Source organism: Phasianus colchicus, chromosome 6 (assembly GCF_987193195.1).
Source record: "Phasianus colchicus chromosome 6, bPhaCol1.hap1.1, whole genome shotgun sequence".
Classification (NCBI taxonomy): Eukaryota; Metazoa; Chordata; class Aves; order Galliformes; family Phasianidae; genus Phasianus; species Phasianus colchicus.
Genome location: NC_143441.1, coordinates 53,655,178 through 53,668,528, shown reverse-complemented (window position 1 = coordinate 53,668,528; position 13,351 = coordinate 53,655,178). Strand labels below are relative to the sequence as shown.

The 13,351-nt window shown below is 51.4% G+C and overlaps 1 protein-coding gene across 2 annotated transcripts; it reads right to left on the bottom strand.

Moving 5' to 3' along the window:
- Window positions 1-700: 700 nt before the first annotated feature.
- Window positions 701-12,446, bottom strand: LOC149917649 (rho GTPase-activating protein 32-like). 2 transcript variants are annotated; one of them, XM_090142165.1, is made up of 14 exons: window positions 11,930-12,446; window positions 8,537-8,614; window positions 7,730-7,852; window positions 7,537-7,614; window positions 6,804-6,885; window positions 5,957-6,100; window positions 5,302-5,404; window positions 4,613-4,745; window positions 4,013-4,095; window positions 3,555-3,662; window positions 3,053-3,198; window positions 2,340-2,541; window positions 1,402-1,547; window positions 701-1,211 (listed from the first exon to the last, which is right to left on the bottom strand). In XM_090142165.1, exons 1-14 carry the CDS (start codon window positions 11,936-11,938, stop codon window positions 1,024-1,026), a joined length of 1,623 nt encoding a protein of 540 aa, XP_089998291.1. In that variant the 5' UTR covers window positions 11,939-12,446; the 3' UTR covers window positions 701-1,023. The 2 variants fall into 2 exon arrangements, with proteins under 2 accessions (XP_089998291.1, XP_089998292.1); XM_090142166.1 differs by lacking the exon at window positions 11,930-12,446 and adding an exon at window positions 8,698-8,775.
- Window positions 12,447-13,351: the final 905 nt, after the last annotated feature.

Below are 13,351 nucleotides of genomic sequence, written 5' to 3'. Positions count from 1 at the left end.
ACCGTTCTCCCGCACATCTCCGGCACAGCTGTCCTCAGCACTCGCTCCCGTCGCGCCGCGGCTTCCCTCTCGGTGCTGCCCGGACAGCTCCGGCTGCCGCCGCGCTGTCCTGTGGGGCGGCCCAGGCGGCAGGAGCGGCGCTCTGCGAGGAGAGCCGCGCCTCCGACAGCCGGCTCCCAACGCCCGCTCCCGCGCACGGCGGCTCGGCCGACGGCAGCCGGCGGAGCTACCGCGGACCAAGGAGACCCCGGGGGCGGGGCGGCGCCGCCGCTGCCCAATCAGAGGCAGGGGGCGGGGCAAGGGAGATGCTGCTCAAGGTGAGCTCCTCCTGCCGCAGCGTGATGACGACAGGTCTGCACGGCCAGCTCCTAGGTCGGGAGCCAGGAATGGACACGGCAGGAGGAGAGAGGCGTTAGGGAGCAGCCGAGGCTTCGAAATGCATCAAAAAGCCCTGAAAAGCATCACAAAGCCACAGCCAGGAAGCTCGGGATTATCATGAGCAGCATCCAGGATGCTAAACATCTTTTGCTACCATACCAGATGGTAGCTGAGCTCTCGCTGCAGACATCCCAAAGCCAGACAGAACGGGAACAAACCCAGAGCTCTGCTGCGCGCACCCCACAGCCATCGCGTTGCAAGCTGGGGCGCCTTGCTCTTCGTTGCATTCGTCCCAGTCTCTGTGAATGAAGACTCGGAAGGCAGTCAAGGCGTTGATTGAGCACGAGCGTGCTTTTATTATTATGTAAAAGACAGGAGGGTGTGAGAGGTCCAGGGTAAAGATGGGACTCATCCTCTCTTGTCACGGAGAGAGTGGCTCAGAGCTCTCAGTGCTGCTGCCTGGTGCCTGGGGCTGGAGGCCTGATTCTAAGTCCCCCTCCAAGAGGCTTGGCTTCTCCTCAGCGACGCTGACCTGCTCCTGCGTGGAGGTGCTGCTGTCGGGGCACTCGGACTGTGCTTGGGCTGGGCTGCACTGCAAAGGCACTGGGTCACAGTCCAGGCTGGTGACTGTGGTGTCCAGCAGGCTCAGGTCAGCATCTTCAGCACAGCCGGGAGAAATGAGGGCGTGAACTTGGATGAGCTCCTTCTCTCCATCGCTGTTGTTATGTGGAAGGCTGTCATCGTGCTTCCTAAGAGCCCTCCATCGATGGAAGCACACAGCGCACCATCGCTACTTGCCCCGGCTCTTCTGGGTAGACAAGGGCTCGATTCACCTAGGAAGGATACACAGGGGTTAGTGTCAAACTTTCACAAGCTGAATTATGAAAGTGGCTCTTGATCAGGGGTGATCTGAAGATGCTAGGTATAGGTTGGAACACTAGAAGGAGATACAAGTCCACTTGTATTGCATGAGTTCTATGTCGCTGAAAAGCAAGGCTTTGAAAGCTGGATTCGCACCCTTACCTGCCAGCACCACGACTTCTGTCTCTGAGGGCTCCCTGGGACTGCACTGCAGTCGGCGTTTGGCCACAGAGGATGGTTTCCGCAGGCTGAAGCAGGAACGCCAACTGCCAGCTGGTGATTCCTTCGTCTTGCTGGGTGGACGTTGTCTGGAGAGAGAAAACAGTGACTGGTGTGAGTCGTGCGTGGTGCAGGGTGAGGGAAGAGCTGCACTGAGCTCTTGCCGACAGCTGCTTGTTCCTGGCACCGCCTGGTTTCTGCTGAAGCACAGCTTAGAAACTCGCTCTCTTTCAAGCAGTTGAGGATGGTTCCACTCCTATAGCTCAGCCCTGAAGTCTTGCTGGCTAAATTCCCCTAAACTGTGTCAAGCAAGATGCAGAGCACGTGAGCAAAGGCTCCGCGGCTGTACAGGACAGCATCTAAGGGATGGCTCTTCTGGAGCCGGCAGGCGTAACTGCTTTCTGAGGAACCGTGCAGCCATAAAGGAAATTCAAAAGCACCTCTGACTCTGACATCAACACCTTGTCGGCCCCATCTCACCGCCAAGTTTAGTTTCTAGTGCCAGCAGGTCTGACCAACAGCTCTGCTTAGAGGAGAACCGGAACTGGTTTCAGGCATGTGGCCCCGACAGCTGGAAAACCCCAACGTTTCAAGGTAGAGCCAGCTCAGGCCAGGGTAGACGTCAGCATGGCTTTATACATCTCGTGACTGTGTGCCCAGCAAGGAAGGAATGGCAGCCTCGTGTGGCTAAACCGAATATGTTAGTTGAATCTCAGAGTCCAAAGGGAGCAGAGATTCACTGCAACAATTCACTTCAGGCACCGTTACTTTAATTTAGCTTCCACATGTTTTGGCGCAAGAAATAATGGGGGAAAAAAAAAACAACAACACAACCCACCCAAACAATGATGATGGTTGCTGGAAAACAAAGTCCTCTTTACCTTTCAGATGGAAAGTTAACGACTGTGTGGAATTTCCCCTGTACAGCTGTGGGGCCTTCTTCCACTTCTATGTCCCTGCTCTGTGTCACAACGGAAGAGCTGCTGTGGCCTCGCCTCTGAGCCTGTGCCTCCTCCAGGGTGAGCAGCTTTGTGGCAGGAGAAGACACCCACGCAGACTTGGGCCCTGAGAGAGAACCGTGCCCTGTAAGGGAAAGCCACAGGTAAGAGCGAGGATCACAAAGCAGCACCACAGCCATCACAGTTCTGGGGGAGATGCTATAGTTTTCTCAGACCTGCTTATCTGAGCCACTAGAAGAAGAGGAGGTCAGAATAAGCATGTGGTCAGAGGTATGTTTAAGGCAGAGGACAGAGTCATAATTAACAAGAGCAGCTCACTGTATCGAAACGGGCAAAGAAAAACCCTAGAAAGCGGGGGCAGGGCACTCAGAAAGCTTCACTGCCACACTTTCATCAAGCTTCACCTGCATGCAAAACATCGTAACGACAGTGACGGTTTTTTTCTCATTGTAAAGTTTGGACTTGGACATTCTCAGCATCCAGCAACAGGATTCTAATCTAGGCCCAGATTCTAATCTAAGCCCAGAAGTCTGCAGTCCCCTCAATAGTGAAAGTGTATTTCAAAGATCTTGGAGAAGGCCTGGATTTGATCAAGGTGTCTGATCAAGATAAAGCTCATGGAGGAAGACACTCACCTGCTCCATCTGCCATGTCTGATCCGGATTTGGAGCAGAAGAGGACGTCTGCGTGGTTGATGATGAATTCCACCACAGCCGACTGCGTCTGCAGTTCCATGCAGGCGGCTCTTCCGCTGGCGCAGGCAGACTCGTTCTGCTGTGATCTGTAGAAAAGGCAGATTTTAGCATTCATTTATCCAAGATCCAAGTTTCCCCAAGTCTGGATTGTTGCAGCCAAAAGCTGTCAAATTGGGCTCCAGAGGCTTCCGCAGTGATGCCACTGAAGAAATTCTCCTGGATGGTCAAGGACACACCAGTCCCATCTAAACAAGAGGGCAGAAATTGTCATCTAGAAATTGTGCCTGTGGGGTTGGAGAACAGTCCAGGCTCTTGCTCTGCCGTCAGCCACTTACTACACAGTGTACAGGAGAAGAGCACATTCGATGGAGAAAAAGGTAGATTGCATTTTTTTCTGGAGAACAGATCCAAGCAGTGTGTTGAAATGGAGAAAGAAGTTTACCTTAAGAGATTTGGAGCCCACACAATTGCTAAGTTCTTAGCGTGCATGTTTGTCACGGAACAGTTCCCAGCTAGACGAGCCAAGTGTCTCATCAGGTATTCCAGTGTCCTGGAAAATAAGAGAGGCAAATGTTCAGCACCAATGAGCATGCCGTGCTGCGGTTCACAGAGCAAGCCTCAATGCATGTTATTGCTACTGTCACTGAAGATGAAGTAGATCCAACTTGACTAAGTGCCGCGCTGCGGCACCAAGCCCCAGCACAGCACAGCTGCAGCCACCAGCTGCACCAACTGTGCCCCCGTGCCCAGGAACCGACCCAATAAATTAACCCCGTGTAGCCTTAAACTGCTTCAACATACGCAGGCATCATGTTGCCAGCATGAGACAAGCCTGGAATCACACCATTGCCCTCTGAAGTGCAGCATAGCTGAGCTCAACAGACTGAAAGCAGCACTGACCTGTAGTGAGGAGCGGGCAGCTGCTGGATGACGTCCTGCATTCTGACCAGCTGCTCCTCATCTGTAGCGGCACCAACAGCCTCCTGGAGTAGTGCAGAAAGGGACTGAGACACAAATCAGGCCAGATACCTGCCACAGGATCGGGAACTATGGGGACAGCGTGCAGTTGGTCTGCGCCGAGACAGATTTTACGCCTTCCAGGAGGCATCTGGGGAACATAGCAGCACGCAGCTGGTGCCATCAAGGCCAAGGAGTCCAAGCAGTGGGCCGGTTTACAGCCTGATTGTGCAGCTCAGCTTCTCAAGCTTCAAGTGCACTTTGCTATTAATCCCATTCCCATTCTATAAATACTTGGGGAATAGAAAAACAAAACAAAAGAAAAAACAAAAAACATGAATTCTCGCAAGCTTTGCAAATATGGAAATAACCGCCTCCTGGGACCACCGAAAATGGCATCCGTATGATGCATGATGTGGCAAAGACATACAAGTAAACCCCACGGGGCTAACAGAAAAAGGGCCTCAGAGCTGGGGCACTGCTGCAGCCATCTCCCAAGAGGCCCAGGGAAGAGGTAAAGGAAAGACATTGCCTTGTGCTTACCGAGAACTTGTCATACAGCTGGTCGGTCAGCAGAGGGTTCGGGAGCTCCCTGAAGTACATTTTGCAGACGGAGCTCACGCTGTGAGTGTCGCGGATGGTTAGCTCAGGAATCTGCTCAGACTCAAATTCTTGGCTGGAGAGAAGGACACAAAAACGGGCGGGGGGGTTGAGAAAGAGGAAAACAAGTCAAAAGCCACACCAAATATAATCAAGCATTGGAAGGGCTTCCCAATTAACAGGAGAAAATGAACACTCAGTCACCAGCACCACACGAGTCATGCTGGATGAGATGTTTCCAAAAGGAGACCTTTTTGTTTTGCTAAGGCATTTCCCATGACTCTGACAACTGGCTGCCTAGCCTACAATCCTAAGCCAGGAGCCCGGAGCAGCAAGGAGGAGTGTGGGCTGCTCCAAAGGGCTCTGCAAACAGGAGGAAACGGGAATGAGAGCTGGCAGCGGTGACACCGCAGTCCCCCACAGCCTTCCAGTGCTCTGAAGGACAGAAGGAGAACTTCCTGCTCCAGCAAGTCTGCTGAACGCCCCGTGTTCCTATCAAACAGTGACAAGCCTGGTGCACCACCGCTGAGCGCACGCTGCCTGCACAGAGCTGCCCCACGGCGCAGGCCTCTGAGCACCCGCAACAGGGCACGCGCCCCTACTGACCGCTGTGTCAGTCGCAGCACTCTTACCGCAGTCTCTGGATGTTGGACGCAACGCCGGACAGCCGGTATATCCCCTGCACCACGCCGTGCTGCTCAATGAACTCGGCGCAGCTCTGGAGGACCTGGGGGACTAAAGAACACGTGGCCAGCAGTTACTTGAGCTCCTCATTCAAGTCCTGGTTCAGGCTGTGCTCCTGTCAAATCTCATCCACTAAGCCCAGCCAGGCTACTGCTTAGTTCTTCCTTACAGAAGAAAGCTGTCCAAGACGAGGAAACTGGACAGACATGTGTTCCTTGCCTTCAAGAAGTGTAAGGACCTAGGAATCAGCCTAGAGAAAGTAATTCTGGGGAAGCCGGAGACACTGCAAGTCCCACCACAGCTCCATGGGAATGAAAGGAGGTGGGAAATTTTCATGTCCAGGAGAGCTGGGAAACTGATGCAGGACACTCTCCTTGGCCAAAAGGCTTCCCTTCTTTTCAGGCTAGCGTGGGATTGGCTTACAGGCTTTGGTTTAAGCAAATACAAACGTGCTTGTCTCTTAAGAGCATTAGCCTCAGTTTATCTTTCAGCCATCAACTTCCATTACACGTTTCTCCATCGGTACCAACCTGCCCCTTTGCTAGATATGACCTCCCTTTCATCTTTAGATGCCCAGAGGAAGATCTCAGGAAGATCCCTTACCATCGCGACCAGAGTGGAGAAGATGCTCTCCCAGGTCACAGCCAAACACCTTTTTCTCCTCCACCTCCCACTCTTTTGGTTTCTTTGGGCGGGCCTTCACCAAGGAACGAAGGAAGGTGACGAGCTTGCCGCATTTCTTTGGCACTGCACAACAGGAAGAAACCAGTTCATTTCAGGTTTGGCTCAGTTGGACAAGGCCGAACATAACACATTCTACAGAGCACGTCAAAACGGGAAGAACGTTACCAAGTACATACAAAAACGGATTTTCTCCCATCCCTGCAGGAGGAGCCAAAGGCCAGGTTGGATGGGGCCCAGGGCAGTGGGGTCTAGTCTCGCATTAGATGTGGAGGTTGGTTGGCAGCCCAGCCTGAGGCAGGGGGGTTGGAACTTGATGATCCTTGAGCTCCCTTCCATCCCAAGCCATTCTAGGAGGATTCTATGATTTCCCCAAGTCCACTCATAAACACGGGAGGATCGGGCCAAATCTCTGCGCATTCCGATGGAGTTTAATGCACTCCTCTTGCTTGGCTTGCTCAACTTGGGGATTAAGGATCCTCTTGAAAAGCCACGTTCTGATCAAGCGTATCACTAGCACAACCAGGCCTCTAGCTGTCCACCAGGGACACTGGCTGTTCTCAACCTCGTACTGACTCGCAGGAGAACTGCCTTTGCCCTCCTTCATTCTCATTGCCTACAAAACACCAGCCATATGCCCCATGATATGCCTGAAGGATCATCAGCACAGACTATAACACGGGATGGATAAAGGAGGTATTAAACACAGAACACACCCAAAAAGAAACGCCATTTTGCTTCCCTGCACCATCAAATGTAACATCTGTACCTGGCTTTGGCACTGAACAGAGGAGAGACTCCGGAATTTTTCCATTGATGAGCTCCACGCACTCACTTGGGAAAAATCCAACCTGTAACAAGAAAAAAAAGAGAGGTGCAATACTGAAGGCAGCATTTCTCAGACCTGAACTGTTCAACCAAAAGCCACCTAACATTTTCCTTGGAACGTGCTTGCCTGACGCTCCGTAAGACTATCCAACAAAAAGTGGCCTGCATAAAAGTAATAATTATTCAACGTTTGCAGCCAAAAGACCTACAAAACAAATAATTGCTTCTGTAGAAGATGTAGAAGAAGAAAGTTCTTGCTGACTGAGATGCAGCTGCGATCCCCAGCTCCGAGCTACCCAGCGTTCTGCAGCCAGCAGCAGCAACAAGCACGCGGAGGGTCTGTTACCCTACCTCGGCTGACAGGCAGTAACTTCCTAAAAGACACTAACTTCACGTTCTGCATGGGTGCAAGCAAAATACTCTGAGACACTGAAACACTGTCTTAGCTGCTGCATTTCCAAAGGTGGGGTTCAGTGGCCGTGACCTGATGCATATTGTGAAGGCTCTTGCTTCTAAGTGAATTGAGGAAGACAGTTTCCTACAAAGACCATCTCTGACACCAACACAGGGAAAATGTTTACATCCATGAGCCATCCTGTGCAGGCAGCGCAGCTCTTAGCCGAGATTCGCAACCTGACTGAAGTTGCGCTCTCCAGTCTGAAGCTTGTGCCTACCTGAAAGCCATGCCTGCCTCTCCACCAGGGGGTCAGCTCCTTTGGTGGCATATCAGTAACGCACACAATGTCTCCCACCTGCAAAAGACTGCAACCTCACCAAACATTCTGAAGGTATCTGAGAATATTCCTGATGCGTTCACACCTTATACTCTCCTGTACATGACAACTAGGAACGCCCTTAACTGCTTACCTCAAAGGAGAGTTCATCCGGTGCCTGGGCAACGTATCTCTTAAGAACATGGGCAGCAGCAACAGCTGGAATATTTACAGGTGACTCCTCGTGGATCAGCAGGGGCTTCCCATTGTTCTCAGTCTGAAACAGAGAGCACAGGCCATGGTGAGGAGCTGAGGACAAACAAGGACAATTTCAGAGCAAGGAGCACATCTGCAGAGAAAGATCCTTATTGTGAGTGCTTAACAAGAAACTGCAAGTCTAATAACAGCTGTTTCTCTTCCCGACGTGCAGCAGTATCACCAGGCAATGCAAAGATGCGTCTCTCTCTACCCAGACTAAGAGGACAAACAACCCAACCGAGAGGACTCCTGGAGTTTTATAAACTTGCCACACTTGCAGTACTGTCTTGCCAAAGAGGAGCGTAAGAGTCTGCTTGCTTCCTGTAACCTATTGCTTGGAGACCTCAGCCATGGACTGGACACAGGAGCCGGTCCACTGACCCAATCCTTGGCTCACTACAAGTGCCTGCTTCCCTTAACTTGCTGAATATGAGAACTTGGTCTTTGGGTGACAAAATCCAGGCAGGATGGGGAAAATGCTTCTGCATGTTTATAACGCTCGATCTGATTCTGTTGGTACTATAACATCCACGGCCATCTAGATGCTCATAGCAAGGACATGAAGCTTTTCAGGCAGCTTTTCAGTGACACCGATAGAGCTGGAAGGATCCTCCCTCTCTTGAAAAGCAGGAGAGCTCATCTGCAGCTCACTCTGCCAGCTCAAGTCAGCAGAACAAAGACCAATCAGAGCTTCATACTCTACCTCCATTTGTGCCAGGTCAGGCCCACAGCTGATCTCGCTGCACGCGATGCCCATCACAGCAGGCACGACAAGCTGGAACTGAAAAGAAACACACTTCTATTTTCTCTGTTCGCACACCACGGTATGGAGAGACTTCTTCAGAACTACCCTCAGTTACCCACTGGCATAGGCAGGTGTTCTAGAAACAACCACTTTGTTCAGTCAATTCAAACGAGACAGCCTATTGCGCAGCAGTTTACCAAGTCGCTATCCCTCTGCTAGCAGATGGGACTCCGGCACAAAGCAGCAGATGCGCTTGCTCAGAGCACTCCGACAGCGCAGTAGCAGGGCAGTAAGAGGAGTCACTGCTGGAGGTGGATCTGCTCCCCAGCGCCCGGCTCCCACCAGTTCACCTCCAGCGCCGGCCGCAGCCTTGCACACAGATTTCCTCTGCCTGCATCTCTGCTGTGCTCCCCACAGCTGTCATGCGCACACGCAGCCGAAGCACGCATGCTCGTGGTCACGTTGTGCAGCCCTGCACAAACTGGGACTAGGACTCCTTGCCTAAGGGATTGGTTTCCTAAAGATTAGCCGGTCACAGCATCACAGACAGCATCCTTCTGAGGGCTGAGCTGGAGGGAAAGTGGAATAACTCTGCACGTGACCGGTGTCCTGTCAAGGCTGGATGAGGCTGTGTTACTAAACACGGTGCGACGCAGGCTGCAAAACCACGTGGGGGGACAACGCGTGGCACATAGCAGGCAAGAGATCAGAACAAGGTAGACAAGTTCCTTAAAGCCGCAGCCGTTTCTTGTCACTTTGCTCTGTTCTTCCGCGAACAAAAGCTGCATCAAAGGAGAAGGCAGAGGGCGGGGAGAGGAGAGAGAAAGAGCTGATCAGTGAGCTTGCACAATTTAACAAAGAAGACAAGGGAAAAGCCCTGAGACAAATGCCACCTCTATGCTTTGGAATGTAGCTACTGAGTGAAAATTATGTCTGATGGTCAAGAGTAAGCAGCATGACACTACCAGCTCCGCCAGCCAGCAGCTTTCAACACCTCACTGTCCACCCGTCTATCTCACACTGTCTCAGCTTACCTACAAGATGCTGCACAAGACGGTGTGAAAACAAAGGTACTCTGTTGATGCACAAGTGCAACAAGCGAGCTACTCAGTCAGAGCTCAAGCGCTCCAATGAAGGGACGCAGCAGGCACTGCTCCTCCCCTCATTCTAGCTGCTTATGACATCACTAAGGGCCACCAGGCTGCTCCACCATGACAGACAAGGTGGGGAAGCAAGACCACGTCACAAGACCAGAAGATTCCAACACTTCAACATTCTATAATCAGAGGGCGGTTGGAATTCTACCTCAGCCAAATCCTGGAGAAGCTGGCACGGGGTCGTCATGACCAAAGTGCAGGACCCGGCGCTTGCTCTTGTTGAGCCTCGTACAACCGGCCTCAGGCCATCCTTCTGCAGGGCCTTCCTACCCTCGGGCAGATGGACACTTCCTCCCAGCAGCATACCTTGCAGTGCAGGGCCTACATAAAATCCACACTAGAGTCCTTTGTTTCATTCAAGAGCACATTACAGCACGTATCTATTTCACTGTAAGGAAATCAAGGAAGAGACGGGAGAAACACAGAACTGCTACGAGACTGCTATATACATTTCTTGCCCAAGTGGATTTTCGCCTTTTTGCTTCCAGGACGACCTCATTTTCTTCTCCCCTTCTTGTGGGGAAGCTGCCTCCAGTGCCTGAGGTTCAGGAGACAGCATGAAACACGACACTAAGACAAACGCTTGTCGTGGGCGAGGGGCGGCTGTGCTTTGCCAGGCATATGGCGGGGCAGTAAGTGCCACATGGCAGCCCCAAGCCAAGCCCTGCATTCAGTCACTGTGGCCACAGCTGGTGCATCGCTGACAGAACGTATCCAAGGATACAGGTGTACGCAGGCACTCCTGCTCCTTCTGAAAAGCCATCCTCTGCAGAGCCCATTAGGTGCTGCTCAGTGTTATGCCAACCAGGCTCCCGTTTACTGCAGCCCTGGGATAAACACGCGTGTACTCTTCTGTGCAGCAGTGAGCTCCAGGGATGAAGGCTTACCAGAGGGTAAGCCAACAGAATCTACTGCTGACTCCATCAGCTCCTTCTTCTACCAACCATGGGCAAACACTGTGAGACAGAACACAAGGAGGGAAAAGCACTTCTGCTCACACGCCTGCAATGGAATTCAAAACAGCTACTGCAAGAAGAGCTCATAGAGTAAACCCAGCCTCAGAGACACAAACGCACCAGGTTCCAGGAAATAGCATGGCACACTGTTGACCAAATGCTGCTTTGTTGCTCAGAGAGCATGCAACATGCCGCTTTGACAGGCACAGCAGTGCTGCGACGTCCAAGCTGGGCACCAAAACCTCCCCAGCATCCCTGGCCAACGCTGCCAGGGAAATGCAACACCTGCATCCCCATCTGGCTTACAGCACACACACTGGGGGGCTGCCTTAGTCTCAGGTGGGAGGGATTTTTCTTCAGAGTATCTGGTATGATGCTATGTTTGGGTTCTAGGAGAAAAATCACACTGATAACACCCTGATCTTTATAGTTTCTGACAAGCAAAGTTGCGCAGAGCCAAGGCCATTCTCAGCAAAGCTCTCAACAAGGAGCTGGGAGGGAACCAAATTAAGACAGCTAACGTAAACTGGCCAAAGGGATATTCCATACTATACGGCATCAAGTGGAAGGAGTTTTGAAGGGGATGAGAGTACATCTCACTCTCTTTTATTGCTTGGCGGCTAACTGGACAGTGGTTGGCGGGTGGTGAGCCATTGCTTGTACATCACTTGCAATACATTCTATATATATTCAGAACTACTTTTATCTCAAAAACATGAGTTTTACTTCTCTTTTTCCACCCAACACTCTCCCCCATCCCACGGGGAACAGGGGAGTGGGCAAAGGACTGCGTGGTGCTGAGCCACCCACCGGCTTCAACCACAACAGGGCCGCGGGGCAATGGGAGCAAGCACAGAAATAAAACACAGAAACTCGCTGTTCCTTTGGCTCGTGGCTGCCACAAATCTCGTGTTTTAGTGATGCAGAGAACTGTATCTCCAGCTATTGTGTGTCTTGTTAACCACAAGCTCAGCTATGAGCTGTCACCACAAGCAAAAGATAAACGTAAACAGAGGCCCTTATCCACACGTGCCAATCTGGGTGCAAGGAATAAAAGCCCATTGGGCCATGGGCAAAGCAGGGAGCACATAGGCAGGAAACAGGAAGGAGTTGAACTCCAGCTCTCCTACACAAAAGAAAGGGAGAGCTGAGCCAGCACCACGGGAGGAGTTACGACACAGCTTCAGAGCTTACAGAGCCCTGAGATTTCCAAAGGACGGTGCCAGGGTAACTCTCACCATTCCCATGCAGGGGTCTTCCCAGACGCTTCAGCTGCTGACTTCCACTTCCTCTGTCATGTGTAGAAAGTCCAGGTGACAAATGCTCATTTCGTCTGGGTAATGCTTCCATGGTCATGACTGAAAAAAAAGCAGCATGCAACCCCATAAAATGTACCTTTCTGCTCTTTCTGTCAGCACGACATCTAAGATGAGCATTACACGTCCCTGCTACTGACTGAAAATTCATCCAAGCCTATGTTCCACACAGCTTCATCTCAGTGCCAAAAAGAAACACGTAAACAGATGTTCAGAGGATTCTTTGTGCAGATAAAAGTGCAGGGTGCATATGTATTCTCTTCAGTAATAAATATTAGTTTAGAATCCAAAGGTAACTTTTCAAGAAGCAGTATGAAAGAAAGGTCAGTCAAAAGGAAATACGTGATTTTCATCTATTTTCATCTAAAAAATCCTTGCTAAACCTCTTCCCATCAAAAAGGAAGCATGCTGGGCATTGTTAGCAGCAGCTCAGAGGACATCTTGCACCACAAAATGCAGCACATGCTTTTTTGCTCACAGGCCCCTCATGTCTCTAATTTGTGTCAGATTCACCCAAAATGACCACGTGGACCAGAACAGCCATTTGGTTCTGCTGAGGTAGGAACCCACTGCTGGGATGTCCCACAGTCCCGTTTCCCCGCTACTTCCAGCACTGGGGGGAAAAGGAAGAGCAACTGACTTCACCTACCCAGACTTCTGCACGGCCTCCAATATGGTCTCACATCACACGGAGAAGCATGGTGGAGAGCTCTGGCAGCTGAAGAAATCAAGGTTACCTCTAAGATCCTGCTTTAAACCCACATGACTTACTGCCCATAAGACGTGAAAGACAAGGTTAAGGTTAAAAAGCCTCCAATCCCTGTGGATGTGGCTGCCTGCAAAGACAACAGTTGCCTGCTCTCCAGCAGGGTGATGCTCACCCAGCAAAGCACTCACCAGCACATATCTTTTATAGAAACATAGAATTAGCAAGCTTGGAAAAGATCTTCAAGATCATCCAGTCCAACCATTCACCTTCCACCAACATTTCCCACTAAGCCACGTCCCTCACGACAACATCTAATGTTTCTTGAACACCTGCAGGGATGGTAACTCTATCACCTGTCTGGGCAGCCCGTTCCAGCGTCTGACCACCCCTGTGGAGAAGTTTTTCTTAACATCCAACCTCAATCTCCCCTCATGCAACTTCAGGCCACTCCCTCCAGTCCTATTACCACTTACACAGGAGAGGAGGACAACGCCCACCTCAACATAACCTCTCTTCAGCTAGTTGTAGAGAGTGAGGAGGTCTTCCCTGCGCCTCCTCTTCTCCAGACTAAATAATCACAGTTCCCTCAGCCACTCCCCATAAGACTTGTGCTCTAGATGCCCTGCAGCTTCATT